Below are 12,987 nucleotides of genomic sequence, written 5' to 3'. Positions count from 1 at the left end.
TTTATTTATTTGACAGAGAGAGATCACAGTAGGCAGAGAGGCAGGCACAGAGAGGGGAAGGGAAGCAGGCCCCCTGCTGAGCAGAGAGCCCGATGCGGGACTCGATCCCAGGACCCTGAGATCATGATCTGAGCCGAAGGCAGCGGCTTAACCCACTGAGCCACCCAGGCGCCCACATGTCTCTATTTTTACCTTCACTCCCATGCTGTCAGGCCAAAGCTCTCACTCTTTAATATGGTCCACTGGCTGCTCAGTGGCTTCTGCTCATTAGTCGCCCCCCCTGTCTCCCTATTCTCTACCTATACACTTTAGCCTGGCTTTTCACACAGACCACTCTCCCACATAGAACCTTCTTACTCATATTCCTCCCCTTGGATAACTCCCAATTCATCCTTCAGGTCTCAGTCTAGATGTGTACCCCAAAAATATATTCCATAAAACTGTACACCCCTCCCTTTGGGAGTGGGAAATGGCTTCTTCCCCAATTCTGATGTGTCCTTCACATCAGGGGAGCTCAGTTAATGTAACTCTAGGCTTCTTCCCACACCCTTAGTTTCCTGGTCTCCGGAGATAGTTTACCTGACTGGTAGACTTTGACAGAATAGTTGCGCCTAAGTAGTTCTTAAGCCTTCCTCCTGAGATTTAGCTGCCTTCAGAGAACAATTCTACTGTCCTTGAGGCAACAAGTTTGCCTAATTCAGGAAGTCCAGTTAGTGGGGCCAGCTGGCTCTCACGTGGAATGGTAGTAAGTGATACTTTGGCCTCTGTCTTTACTCTTGTTTTTCAAACTGGAGAAGAGAGATGCTTTATTTCTGGACCTCTTCTGAGATAGAGAACACTCATCATAATACTTACCACATAAGACCATGTCATTCGATTATAAACTTCCAGAGAGAAGAAATCAGCTCTTTCTCATCCTTGTATCTCTAGTACACTGCCTAGCACATAGTAAATGCCCAGTCTGTCACATGAGTGAGTGAAGCCCACCATACTCTGACCCCGGCAACCTCTCCAGTCTCATCGTCACTGTACTTTTTTTTTTCCTCTGACCCTGTATTTTAAACTCCACAACACTAAGCCACATTTTTTTTTTTTTTTTTTAAGAAATAGGCTATGTTCCCTCACTTCTTGATATATGCTATTCCTTAGGTATCATCACATTTGAGGCCCCATATAGTCCAACTCTGCCTTTAAAAGTCAGCCCTGGGAGTCACCTCCTCCATGAAGCCTCCTCCAGGCACACACCATTTTGTTTACATATGTATTGTAACATACCTCTGCATTTTCAGTCTACTCACATCCTGTGTGACCTACTAGACAACCATTTTTCAGACATTTATATATTCTATAAAGCACAGCAAGAAATACACTTTATATTGCAACACGGTACACACATTCATTCATCTAACATATTTATTACCTGTTTACTCCATGCTAGGCACTATTACAAGCATAGAAATACAGCAGTGAACAAACAAGATATAAATCCTTGACTCCAAGAAGGTTCTATTCTGGAATTTTAGGTTGGGTACAGAAAGATTTCTTAAGCTTTCCAAATAGGAAAGCTTAGAAGGAAAGAAGACTCAAAACAGACAAGGAAAAAAAAACATCCACTGGCCTCCCATTTTTCCCTGACAATATTCAGTGTCAGAAGACAATGAAAACAATGTTAACTCAGCTCTAAGGGGAAAATAAACATAATACATCCAAGTAAATTTATGTCTATGCAGCCATCCTTTTTACCAGTACAGACACCTAGAATGATGTTCACCAAATTTAAAGCCTGGTTATTTCTTGTGGCCAGTTTAGGGTCTTGTGCTACTTTTTAAAACTATATTACCTGAATTCATATTAGTTAGGTATCATTTTTATAAAAATCCTAAAGTATTACTCTTGATAAAAACAAAAGGAAAAGAAGTATGGCAGTGTGCATCGCAGACATTTTATAATTAATTAATCCACAAAAGGAAGAATGGTAAAGTAAAAAAGAAAAGTTCACAAAGTAAACTTAAGATGAACTCTGGTATTTCATATTCTATTCTATTTTTCTTAAACTCATTTTGCTCCACAGAATTGATTTCCATGTCTACGCATGATTATCTATAGCTTGAAAAATATATATGAGGCTTGAGGTACCTGGGTGGCTCAGTCATTAAGTGTCTGACTTCCACTCAGGTCATGATCCCAGAGTCCTGGGATCTAGCCCCACATGGGCCTCTCTGCTCAGGGGGAGCCCTGCTTCCTGGTCCCTCTGCTGTTCCCCCTGCTTGTGCACTCCCGTGCATGCGCAATCTGTCTCTCTCTGTCAAATTTTAAAAATCCTAAAAAAAAAAAAAAAAGAAAAAATTATATATATGGCTTAATGATAGTACAGATACCTTTTCAACCAAGTATCGCCAAAGAATGCCCAACATTTAATAGGCACTTATTTAGCATTTCCTGATAAGCAACTGAATGCCTGCACATTTTCCTGAGAGTAACTTGAGAGCAGAGGTCATTTTTTTTCATCTTTGCAACCCCAAGGCTGGGCACACAGCCAGTTCTACAAACTGTTTTATAATGAACTTTGTGGTGATCAAAATAAATGTTTGTTGCACTGAGTTGAGGCCTACTAGGTAAACAGCACAATTTTTTTTTTAAGATTTTATTTATTTATTTGACAGAGAGAGATCACAAGCAGGCAAAAAGGCAAGCAGAGAGACAGGAGGAAGCAGGCTCCCCGCTGTGCAGAGAGCCCCATCTGGGACTCAATCCCAGGACCCTGAGATCATGACCTGAGCCGAAGGCAGAGGCTTAACCCAATGAGCCACCCAGGCACCCATAAACAGCACAATTTTAATGTAACACTTCATAAGTACGACTGTTGAACAAATGAAGCATTTCTTTCGGTAACAAAAATTTGGAGATTCAATTGTAATAACTAGTATTTGCCAACAAAAACATGATGTTTCTTGGAACAACCTCTCACTTCACAGACGTGAAGACATTTCTCAGAGGCGTTCAAACCCAAGGCTGCATATGTGCCAGGAAAACAAAACACACCACAAGAGGTCTCTGTTGGCTCTGAACCCTTATCCTCAAAACTATTTTTCTTAAGCAAAACAATTTCAAATTGTCAGATTACAATTAATTTTTAAATGAGTTCATTTCCTCCCTCTCACACTGTATTGTCTAATAGTGTCAAAAGAGTTGGGATATGCTCTGTGTGACCTTATTACTACAGTCCTAATGATTTGTTGGGGGGCTGGGAACAACCTTTGAAGACTCTTCTACCTCACAGAGCTGTTGTACACAGAGCAAGTGCCAGAAGAGGCCAGAAAACACAGGCTTCTCTTGCAATGACCAAAATCTTTAAAGGAAAACCGTATCCAAAAAATCTTAAGTGTTGAACAAATACCACTTTTTTAAAAGAAAGTTTTCTTACTTGAGAGATTTATACTATTTCCTCATGTTCACATTTGGAACTACGGTCTCCATTTCTCAAAAAAGATCATGGCTGCCCATTTTCTACTGGACTAAAAAAACGTGCTTGGGAGAAGGCACTGTCTGCTTTTTTCCACATCTGCCTTCTTTTTCTTATCCTCTCCAGCTGTCTTCGCCTGCATTTTTTATTTGAACTCTGGGTCAGGCGGACATACATAAGTTGACAAAACAAAAAGTTGTCTCTCCCAAAGCATTCGGGAAACAGAGGTTGCCCCCAGCCCAAGACACACCTCTCCCAGCTTTAGCTCTAGGAAGCGGAGGCTAGGTAGCTTGGGTTTCGGGTTTTTTTTTCTTCTTTATAAAAGTTTTTAAGTGAATATGTTTGTATTAGTTTTGAAGCTTCCAGGGACATGCAAACTCTGAGAACCACACTTTCTCTGACAGCAGAATATGATTTGCTCCTTCTTAACCCTAACCCCCGGCTCCCACCGCACCCCCCCACCGCGCGTCCCCGCGTCCCGGAATCCCCTGTCCTCGCTCCCCGCACCCCGGGTTCCGGACCTTCGCTGTGCGCGCCCCCGGCAGCCTGTCCCAGAGACCCGCACGGGCAGGGCGCTCGCTGGAGCCGAGCCGGACCCTCAGTCCCTCCAGCGTCGCCTTACCCGCCGAGGACCGTGGTACCCAACAAGGAACACCCGACCTAGCAGCGCCATTTTGGACCTCCACGACTCAGTCCCGATACCCGCGGGGGTCAGGGGGCGGGGCCGGGGTAGGGAGCAGGGGCGGGCGGGGGACAGAACCGGAGCTGGGCGGGGAGCCAGGGCCGGGGCGGGGATTGAGGGCGGGGGCGGGGCCGGGGTGGGGGCGGAGGCGGAGGAGGTGGGGCCGGGGAGGGGCCGGAGGCGGGAGGCGGGAGCCAGGAGAGGAGAGCCAGGGTTGCTCTCCGCGCTGCGACGCCCCGCGCCCGCTACCCCTAGTCCAGTTCGTAGTCGGTGTGGCGCTGGATCTTACATCATCAGAGTAATAACATCTTGGATTTAAATCTCAGCCTCCCTTGTCCGGGGGCGAAGGAACAAAAGCAGGAACTTCCGGCCGGTTTTAATTTTCCGCAGGACATGCCTCCCCCTATCTTTGAGAGGCAGAAGCGGTTTGACCTCGGGTCCCGCCTTTGCTTTTCTCGCGAAGGGAGTAACACACACGTTAGAAGCCAAGGGGTACTTTCAGTTCGTCATTCTGCGTCTTAGTGTCATGTATGTTCACACGCTGCATAAACTCAGATCACATTTTCTTCCTCACTTCTAAAATGTGACTTTTCATACCTGACTCAGCATTATTGTGACAACTGAAAGATGGATGTAAAGCTCCAAGCTCAGCCTGATGGTAGGTGAGAGTTAACAAAGTGGTGAGAAAGAACAGCAGACATTCAGAACCATTCACAGGTAGTCCATGCTAATCTCCTTTCAAATATAAACCATCTCACAGAACACCAACCTCACAACTTGACTCCGAGATCAGAAGGTGAGACAAAACAAGCCAACTTTATAATTTTGTCTAAGCACAAGAGAAGACCACCGTTGTTATACCTAACAACCTGTCTGGCTAAAACGAGTGACTATTTCTTTACCAGTTACAGCTTTTACCTCATTCTGGTATCCCTTCCCTCTAGATAAGATTTACGGAGAGCTTCCACAGATTTGCCCCTGCTTTCTGACAGCATCTAACCTAGAGTGAACCGCCTACTTCCTTAGACCATCTCTCTAATCATCCAGCCAAAGTCCAAATCCTGTAACAGGTTCTTTCTAACACCCTTTCTTTTATTTAGACACCCCATGGTTTACCATGGTGTGTGTCCTTCCTTGCTACATAAAAACCCCAATTGGTTCAATCCTAGATGTGTCACTGGCAGACTCTGGCTGTAGGGCATTGACAGTGCCCTTACAGTGTCAACTCACTTTCTCACCTTAGGCCAAGGCAGATCAGGGAGCAAGGATCCAGTGCAAGTGACTCTTTTGGGAACTTTGGGAATCACCAGTAAGGAAGAGAGGCAGGCAATACAGGGTAAGTTATTCAGCTAGCTGACATTGTAGACAAGTAGAGGTAATGCCAGAGAAGACACTCTGGAGAAAATGGAGAAAACATGCTGCTATGGATTGAATACTTATTAAGGTGATGGTATTAAGAGGTGGGGCCTTTGGGAAGAGATTAGATGAGCATCCTCATAAAAGTAGCCCTAGAGAGCTAGCTCCGTCACTTCTGACATGGGAGGATGCAAGGAGAAGTCAGCAGTCTGCAACCTGGAAGAGAGCTCTCATCAGAAGTTGACCATGCAAGCATCAGACTTCCAGCTTCTGCAACTAAGAGCAATAAATTTCTGCTATGAGTCGCCCAGTCTATGGCGTTTTGTTATAGCAGTCTGAATGGACTAACAGACTTGCCTCAGAGAACTCTCACCTGAGAAATGAGGGAGCTGGAGTATTTATTTCACACATTACTTCTTTTTCAATGGCTGAGCACTGCTAGGCACAGATACTGATTCTCCAGCCCTTCTTTCCTATGGGCTTGGCATCAGGGCTTCAGTGAAAGACCTCAAGAAAAGAAATGCTGGCACTGTAGTTGGTGTATGAGCTGCCTTTAAGTGGTAAGGCCCACGGGATCTAAGAGCGGGATGCACCATTACCAACCAATCAACCAATATCATTTAATTCTTACAACCCTATAAGGCTTTTATTATTCTTTTCCCTTATTCCCAGAAACATATACCAAAGTAGGTGAGGAATTTGCCACAAGATCCACAGGCTTTAAGTGGTAGGGCTGGGATGATTCTAGCAGTGTAGTCCTAGAGCCTGTGCTCTTTACCACTGTATTTTTTTTTCCTGTTAGAATGTAACAAATTACCACCAAGTAACAAAATTCTGTCTTCATTTGTTGATGTTTAACTGCTGGTAGCTTTTAAGCCTCACCCCTTCCTTTCTCCTGTGTCTTGGGTCAGCTAGGCAAGTGGACAGGAAAGCCCAGATACTCTCTCCTTTGGCACTGCAGCCAAACCCCTTCTCACACATGGATACCCTCACTCTAACCCCTAAACAACACCCAACAGCAATAAAAAATCCCAAGCCACTCTTTTTTCCTTACTGTATTAATTTTCAAGGCCTGCCTTAGTAAAGCAGCATAGACTAAGTGACTTAAACAACAGAAATTTATTTTTTTCACAACCTGGAAGCTAGAAATCTGGTATCAAGATGTTGGTGGGATTGGTTTCTTCTGAGGCCTCTCTCCTTGACTCATAGATGGTGTCTTCTTCCACTGTCTCCACGTGGTCTTCTTTCTTTACATTTCTGTGTTTAAAGCTCCCCTTCTTATAAGGACACCAGTCCTATCAGATTAGAGGACACCATAATGAGCTCATTTTAACTTTATTATCTCTTTAAAGCCTTATCTCTAAAACAGATGATTTGATCTCTTACTCAGATTCTAAGGTATTGGGGGTTAGGACTTCAACATAAGAATTTGAAGGGGACACAATTTAGCCCATAATACATTCTCCCTCAAATCATTTAAATCATCTCAGGAGGCCTGCTCTGTCCTTCCAAACAGTCTCGCTGCATAAATAATAAACATTTTTATATTCGTGTGTGTGTGTGTGTGTGTGTGTGTGGCATCATCAGTCTTGACATCCAAACTGAACGTGGGGTGGGAATCCAACTGGTTTTCATAGAGATATTATAACACTAGTGTCTTAAAATGATGCATATTCATTATGTCACATTTTTCTACGGGCCAGAAATCTAGATATGGTCCTTGACAGTCCTAGGCGGACTCTAGGACTATCCAAGTAAGCTAGGCTCTCAAAATACTGCAATCAAGTTGTCCACTAGGCCATGTTTTCCTCTGGAGACTCAACTGGAGAAGAATCTGATTCCAAGCTCATTCAGGTTGTTGGCAGAATTCATTTCCTTGTACCCATATGACTGAGGTCCCCAGCGCTTGCTGACTGTTGGCTGGAGGCCACCCTCAGCTTCTAGACATCAATTATAATTCTTTTCTATATGAACTTCCTCAGTATAACTGCTTATTTCATCAAGCTTGCGAGGAGAATTTTTCATCTCAGAGAGGATCCAGTCCCTCTTTTCAGGATAACCACCTGATTAAGTGAGGCTCACCCAGGATAATCGTAATCTCCTTTGATTAACTAAAAATCAGCTGATTTAGGACCTTATTTATATCTGCAAAATCCCTTCACCTTTGCCATATTCTGTAGGCTAGAATCAAGTCACAGGTCCCATCCATATTCAAGGGAAGGGGATTGTATCTGGTATGAATACCAGGTGGCGGGGGTTATGGGAACCTCTTAAAATTCTTCCCACCACAACCACTACACTAGACATGGGAAGAAAAGGTGATTGGTCCCATTTTAGGTAGACCCACACTTTACAACCAGTCAGAGGAGACGAGCCATAAAACACACTCAGGCAGGCTAGACACTGAGCACTCAGCTTAACTGTTTATGCACTAAGCTTGGTACCTTGGCAGAGGGTTGAACTTCAAGAGAACAAGCCAACAAGGGAAAGGAATAACCCGAGAGGTCTTCCCAAAGGCCTGGTAAAACCTGGGGCCCTTCTCATGATTCTGAGAGGGAAGGAGAGTGCAGGGCACAAAGATGAATGAGAGTAGGTAGGAATGAAAATAGTATTTTTACCACTAATGGTAGAATATCTTGCTTTTGCAAATTTTACTGAAAAATAAATTGCTGTTGCCATTTTCTAGAGATGGTACCATAAATATAATTTAGAGAACTTGTAGCATTCTTAGGCACAACTAAAGAATAGACTGGGGGCATGAAAAAAAAGAGATCACTCCAAATGTGAGGAGTTATTTCAACTAGGCAGGAGCCATGGGGTTCGAATTCAATGCCTGAGGATATATTACTCCTGAAAGCTAATATTTTTCACCTTCTTCTGTGTGTCAGGCAGTGCTCCTCACCCTACATGTGTCCTAGTCCTCACAGGCATTTGTGGTTTGTACTATGATTATCCCCATTTAGAAACTGAGGCACAGAACAATTAGGCAAACTGCAAAGCTAATAGCTAACAGTGCTGGAGTTGGAGGCAGCCCAGGCTGGGTCTGGGGCTGGAGCTCTCAGCCATTGCATTGTTCTCTGTGTCAGGGGGACATAGACAGGGGAGTCAGACTGCCGGGCCTCAGGCTATAAGGCTCACAGATGTGTCACAGATAACCAATTAAGAACTTTTTCTTTCATTTCCTTATCTGTGAAGTGAAGGTATGAAGAGTGCTAACATCAAAAGGTTTTTCTCAGGTTTAAACGAAATAATATATTTAAAACACTTGCGGGGTGCCTGGGTGGCTCAGTGAGTTAAAGCCTCTGCCTTCAGCTCAGGTCATGATCTCAGGGTCCTGGGATCAAGCCTTCATCAGTCTCTCTGCTCAGCCAGAGGCCTGCTTCCCTTCCAATCTCTCTGCCTACTTGTGATCTTTGTCAAATAAATAAATAAATAAAATCTTTGAAAAAAAATAATAAAGCACTTGCAACAGGGTCTGGCACATACAAACTAGCAGAAAATGCTTGCTATGGTCCTGCACTTACAGACCGAGCAGTAGGTAACCCAGAGTTAAGGGGAATCCCTGATATCACTATATAATGTATAATGTTTGTTTGTTTGTTTTCCAATGGAACCACAGGCCGTAACTATTAAGCAAATTCAACAGGATTTTTTTTTTTTTAAGATTTTATTTATTTATTTGAGAGAGAGAGAGCATGAGCAGGGGAAGAAGCAGAGGGAGAGGGAGAAGCAGACTCCCCACTGAGCAGGGAGGGAGATGGGGGGCTTAATCCCAGGACCCTGGGATCCCAGGACCCTGAGCTGAAATCAGACGCTTAACCAACTGAGCCACCCAGAGTGCCCCAAGTTCAACAAGGTTATTACCCAGAAGATAAACGACTCATGGAAGAAAAAAAAAAGGAAAGACTTACAAAGTGCCTTGCTCAAGCATTGTCTAGAAAATACACTCAGTGCTATTTCATATTTTTCTTAGAGAGTTCTACAGACTCCTAATAGGAAGTGTCTAAAATAAGTTCATAAAGTTGTGTTTCAATAAAATTAAGCCCGATCACTTCTGCCCGCAGGGGAGGAGGCTGAGGAGGGGGATGGTGAGTGGCAGCCAGCCTGGTAATCTAAGCGGTGTAGCTTCCCAACTTCAATGGTCAGAAACCAGCCCCCTGTCACAGAGGCAGGGTGAGACTGAAAAGGGCACTCCACGTTGGTAGGTAGCCAATTTTAACAATAGCAAGGGAAACTTACATAAGGGGTTTGTCTTAGATGAATGGACAGCAACACAGATGGATCCCTGCACCTGTCCTCCGAATCTTAAAAGTTTATAAAGAGACCCTAATTTGGCTCAGTCGTGTATACCTTGTAGACCTTTTCAACATCACCTCGCATCTCAAGGCTATGTCCTCAGAGCAACCTCTGAGAGCAGGAAAGGCAAGTCAAACCCACATTCCAAGGGCAGGGGAGGGGGTAAAAATTCTTCAAAGTGCCCTGGTCCAGGTCACGCGTCAATTGGTAGTCACATTGTTTTTGGTCACCTTCCCTAACGAGTGGGAATACTAAATAAGAGACAATTCTCGCTATTGAAAATAAGGGAAAAGACCCCCTTTTTTTAGAACATTACTTTTGAAAACTTGTCATTATAAAGTCTTTCTTGAAATGTGTGTAAATCCTTTTTTAAAGCTCTGCCACCTTTACAACCCAGCAATGTCTTTCTCAAGGACCTAGGGGCATCTCCTTGAAATGTAACCATCAAGGAAGATCGTTTCCTAGTTCAAACTGCAAAACTACCTCCTGTCATAAAGATTTGAGAAGTTTATTTGTCCTTTGGTTAAAGGCAGTTGGTTAACACAACGGTCATTCCAATTGCCAAGTGAATTTAGCATGAACTACTCAAGGACTAGCTGTTGCTTACCTTGAGAACATGTAGGGAATGAGTTTTTTCTCCTTGCCAGTTTAAAAGGGCGATATTTCTCTTACCAATCTCTTTAGCAGATTGCGTGGGATTCTGCTTTATTCTTATTCAATAATAAAACAGTTTCCTTTCTCTTCTATATTGGGATAGCAGAAGATTTTGTTTTAATTAAGTTTTCCCAATAGCAATGACCTTCACTCTGCAGCAAACTCCTTAATGCCCAGGTCTAAAGTCACCTAATATACATCAGCTCAGGCCTGACTGCCAGGGAAATAAATAACCACCTCTTCCAGGAAAGGCCAACGGGTTGTTTAGCATTGTCTTGGAGAGGGCATGAGAAGTCCTTTGACTGGTTTCTGTTTCACTCCTGAAGAACAGGAAGAAGGCTCACCTGAAAGGAGACCTCATGACCTCATTAGGAGGACGGTACCCGCTATGGGACCAGTAACATTCTTAAAGTTACAAGTCTGAGTCTGAGAAAAGGGAACAACAGTTGATAATGTTCCCACCTCTAGTCTTCGATCCAGCATTCATTCTTGGCTGCATAACTTGAGGGGGATTGTTAAACGGTGGTATCAGCTGGGAAGAAAAGCCAACCTCAAAGTTGGTTAGTAAATGCTCTGTTCATCCTCTTACTGGGGGTATAACCCAGCAGAAAGAACTACTCCAAAGCTTGTCAGTTTATAAAGGATTATATATTTAAAAAAGTATGGGGTAGATATGCTTGCAAGCAGTTCTTCAAGGTCTGCAGATCATAAGGTATAATTTGTTCAGTTGTAAAAATTAAGGTTTATTGATTTCCATATCAACACATGGGAGACCCATAGATCATCTTAATACATTTATTATGTTTCTATAATATCTGATAAAAATATTGCCCACGTGCCTCCACTTGACTGAGTTTCTGATTCTTCTTGTTTTTGATTTCTCCGGGAGCTCACTTGAAATGTTCACAGGAGGTTGACATCATTCACCTAGTGTAGTTTGAGTGCACGGTTAGTGCTCAGAGGACTTGGTCCAGGCTGCTGTTGAAGGAATCCACAGAGATTCGGTGCTGACAAGCAGAAGACGTGCTTGTCATGACTCCACGACAGACTGGCTTTCTGCTACTGGGCAAGTAAACTTCTATCAGCTTTATTTTCCTCATCATAAAATGAGGTGTTGGTGTAAATTATCTCTAAAATCACTTGTTCTAAAAGTCTGTGATTACAAATACATTAGATTTGGCAGAGTAATTATAGGCCACCTGGTGTGGTCCTAAGAAGGTCATTGTAAAATGCTCTTAAGATTTAAAAAAAAAAAAAAAAACTGATGGATAATATTCTTTATTTAGAATATTAGCTCTTGAGTATTTCTGGTGTTTGAGTACCTCATCTAATTTTACACATTTTAGGTGAATATTAGGCTTCATATTTTCAAAGTGCTTTACAATCATTAATAAGCTTCTTGAATGACCTCTGGAAGGGAGGCTTACCCATGATCCCAAAAAAAGACTTTTCTTTTCTCGTTCTGTAAAGGCAAGTCTCAAACTTGGCAATTTGGGATCTTACATACATTTATTTTTTCAATTAAAAAAATAAATTATACTTAAGCAGCCAATTTGATTCCAGTAACCCACTGATGTTTCGGGTAACTCTACTAATAATTTACAGATTAACTTGATATATATGGTTTTACTTCTATATCAAGATAAAATAAGACACATAGAAGTTAATTTTTTTATTCTAGTAAAATATAAAATAGAATTACTACAGTAAAAATAATTCTAGTAAAATAGACTTAGGGTTGAGCTACAAAAATAGAACTCATTTGTTCTATACTACCTGATAATCTTTAGACTAAAAAAGATGCACACTGAGTCATCACTGATTCTCCACGTGCTTCTCATTTCTCCAAACCACACCACCTTTCACAGTTCAGCATAAGTGCTAACACAGGTGCAAAACTGTTTCAATAAGTAGTTAAATTAATAAACGGTTGCATCAGGTGTTCATCATTATGGTTAATATTAGAGCTATAAATGTGATTTAGACAGTGGGCACCCAAAAATGATTTAGACACAGCCCGTATCCCTAAGGACCTAGAAGGAAAGGAAAGGAAACCAATATTTGTTTAAATCCATGATGTATGGTGTATTGTCTCAATTAATGATAACAATAATACTGCAAAGCAGATATAATTTAAGCCCACTTATAAAAGGAGACTGAGCTCCCTTTGTTGTTACCTGTGTGTGACCCTGAAACAACAAAATCCTACCTCTTTTAAGACTATATTTTAGCATAACATTAGTTAGAAATTAATGGTCAAATTAATGAAATTGGAGGGAAAACAAGATAATCTTTTATTTATCTTTTTTCCAAGTTTTTACTTAAATTCCACTTAGTTAACACACAGTGTAATATTAGTTCAGGTGTAGAATTTAGTGATTCAACACTTACATAAAATCTCCAGTGCTCATCACAAGTGTACTCCTTAATCCCCATCATCCGTTTAACCCATTCCCATGCTCACCCCTTCTCTGGTAACCATTAATTTGTGCTCTAAAGTTAAGAGTCTGTTTCTTGGTTTTCCTTTTTACCACCC

The 12,987-nt window shown here is 42.3% G+C and overlaps 1 protein-coding gene across 2 annotated transcripts in view; it reads right to left on the bottom strand.

The window, feature by feature from the left end:
• DECR1 (2,4-dienoyl-CoA reductase 1) overlaps positions 1–4,187 on the bottom strand; it is a 43,902-nt gene extending 39,715 nt beyond the window's left edge. The window contains exon 1 of one of the 2 annotated variants that reach the window (XM_059394830.1): positions 4,086–4,187. In XM_059394830.1, the coding sequence (XP_059250813.1) occupies positions 4,086–4,136 (51 nt within the window). In that variant the 5' untranslated portion in view covers positions 4,137–4,187. The remainder of the gene's footprint in view (positions 1–4,085) is intronic. The other variant, XM_059394831.1, reaches the window with a different exon arrangement.
• Between the last annotated feature and the right edge of the window lie 8,800 nt (positions 4,188–12,987).

Source organism: Mustela nigripes, chromosome 3, assembly GCF_022355385.1.
Source record: "Mustela nigripes isolate SB6536 chromosome 3, MUSNIG.SB6536, whole genome shotgun sequence".
Lineage (NCBI taxonomy): Eukaryota > Metazoa > Chordata > Mammalia > Carnivora > Mustelidae > Mustela > Mustela nigripes.
Note: the sequence above shows the minus strand (reverse complement) of the source record. Positions and strands in the feature narration are given on the sequence as shown.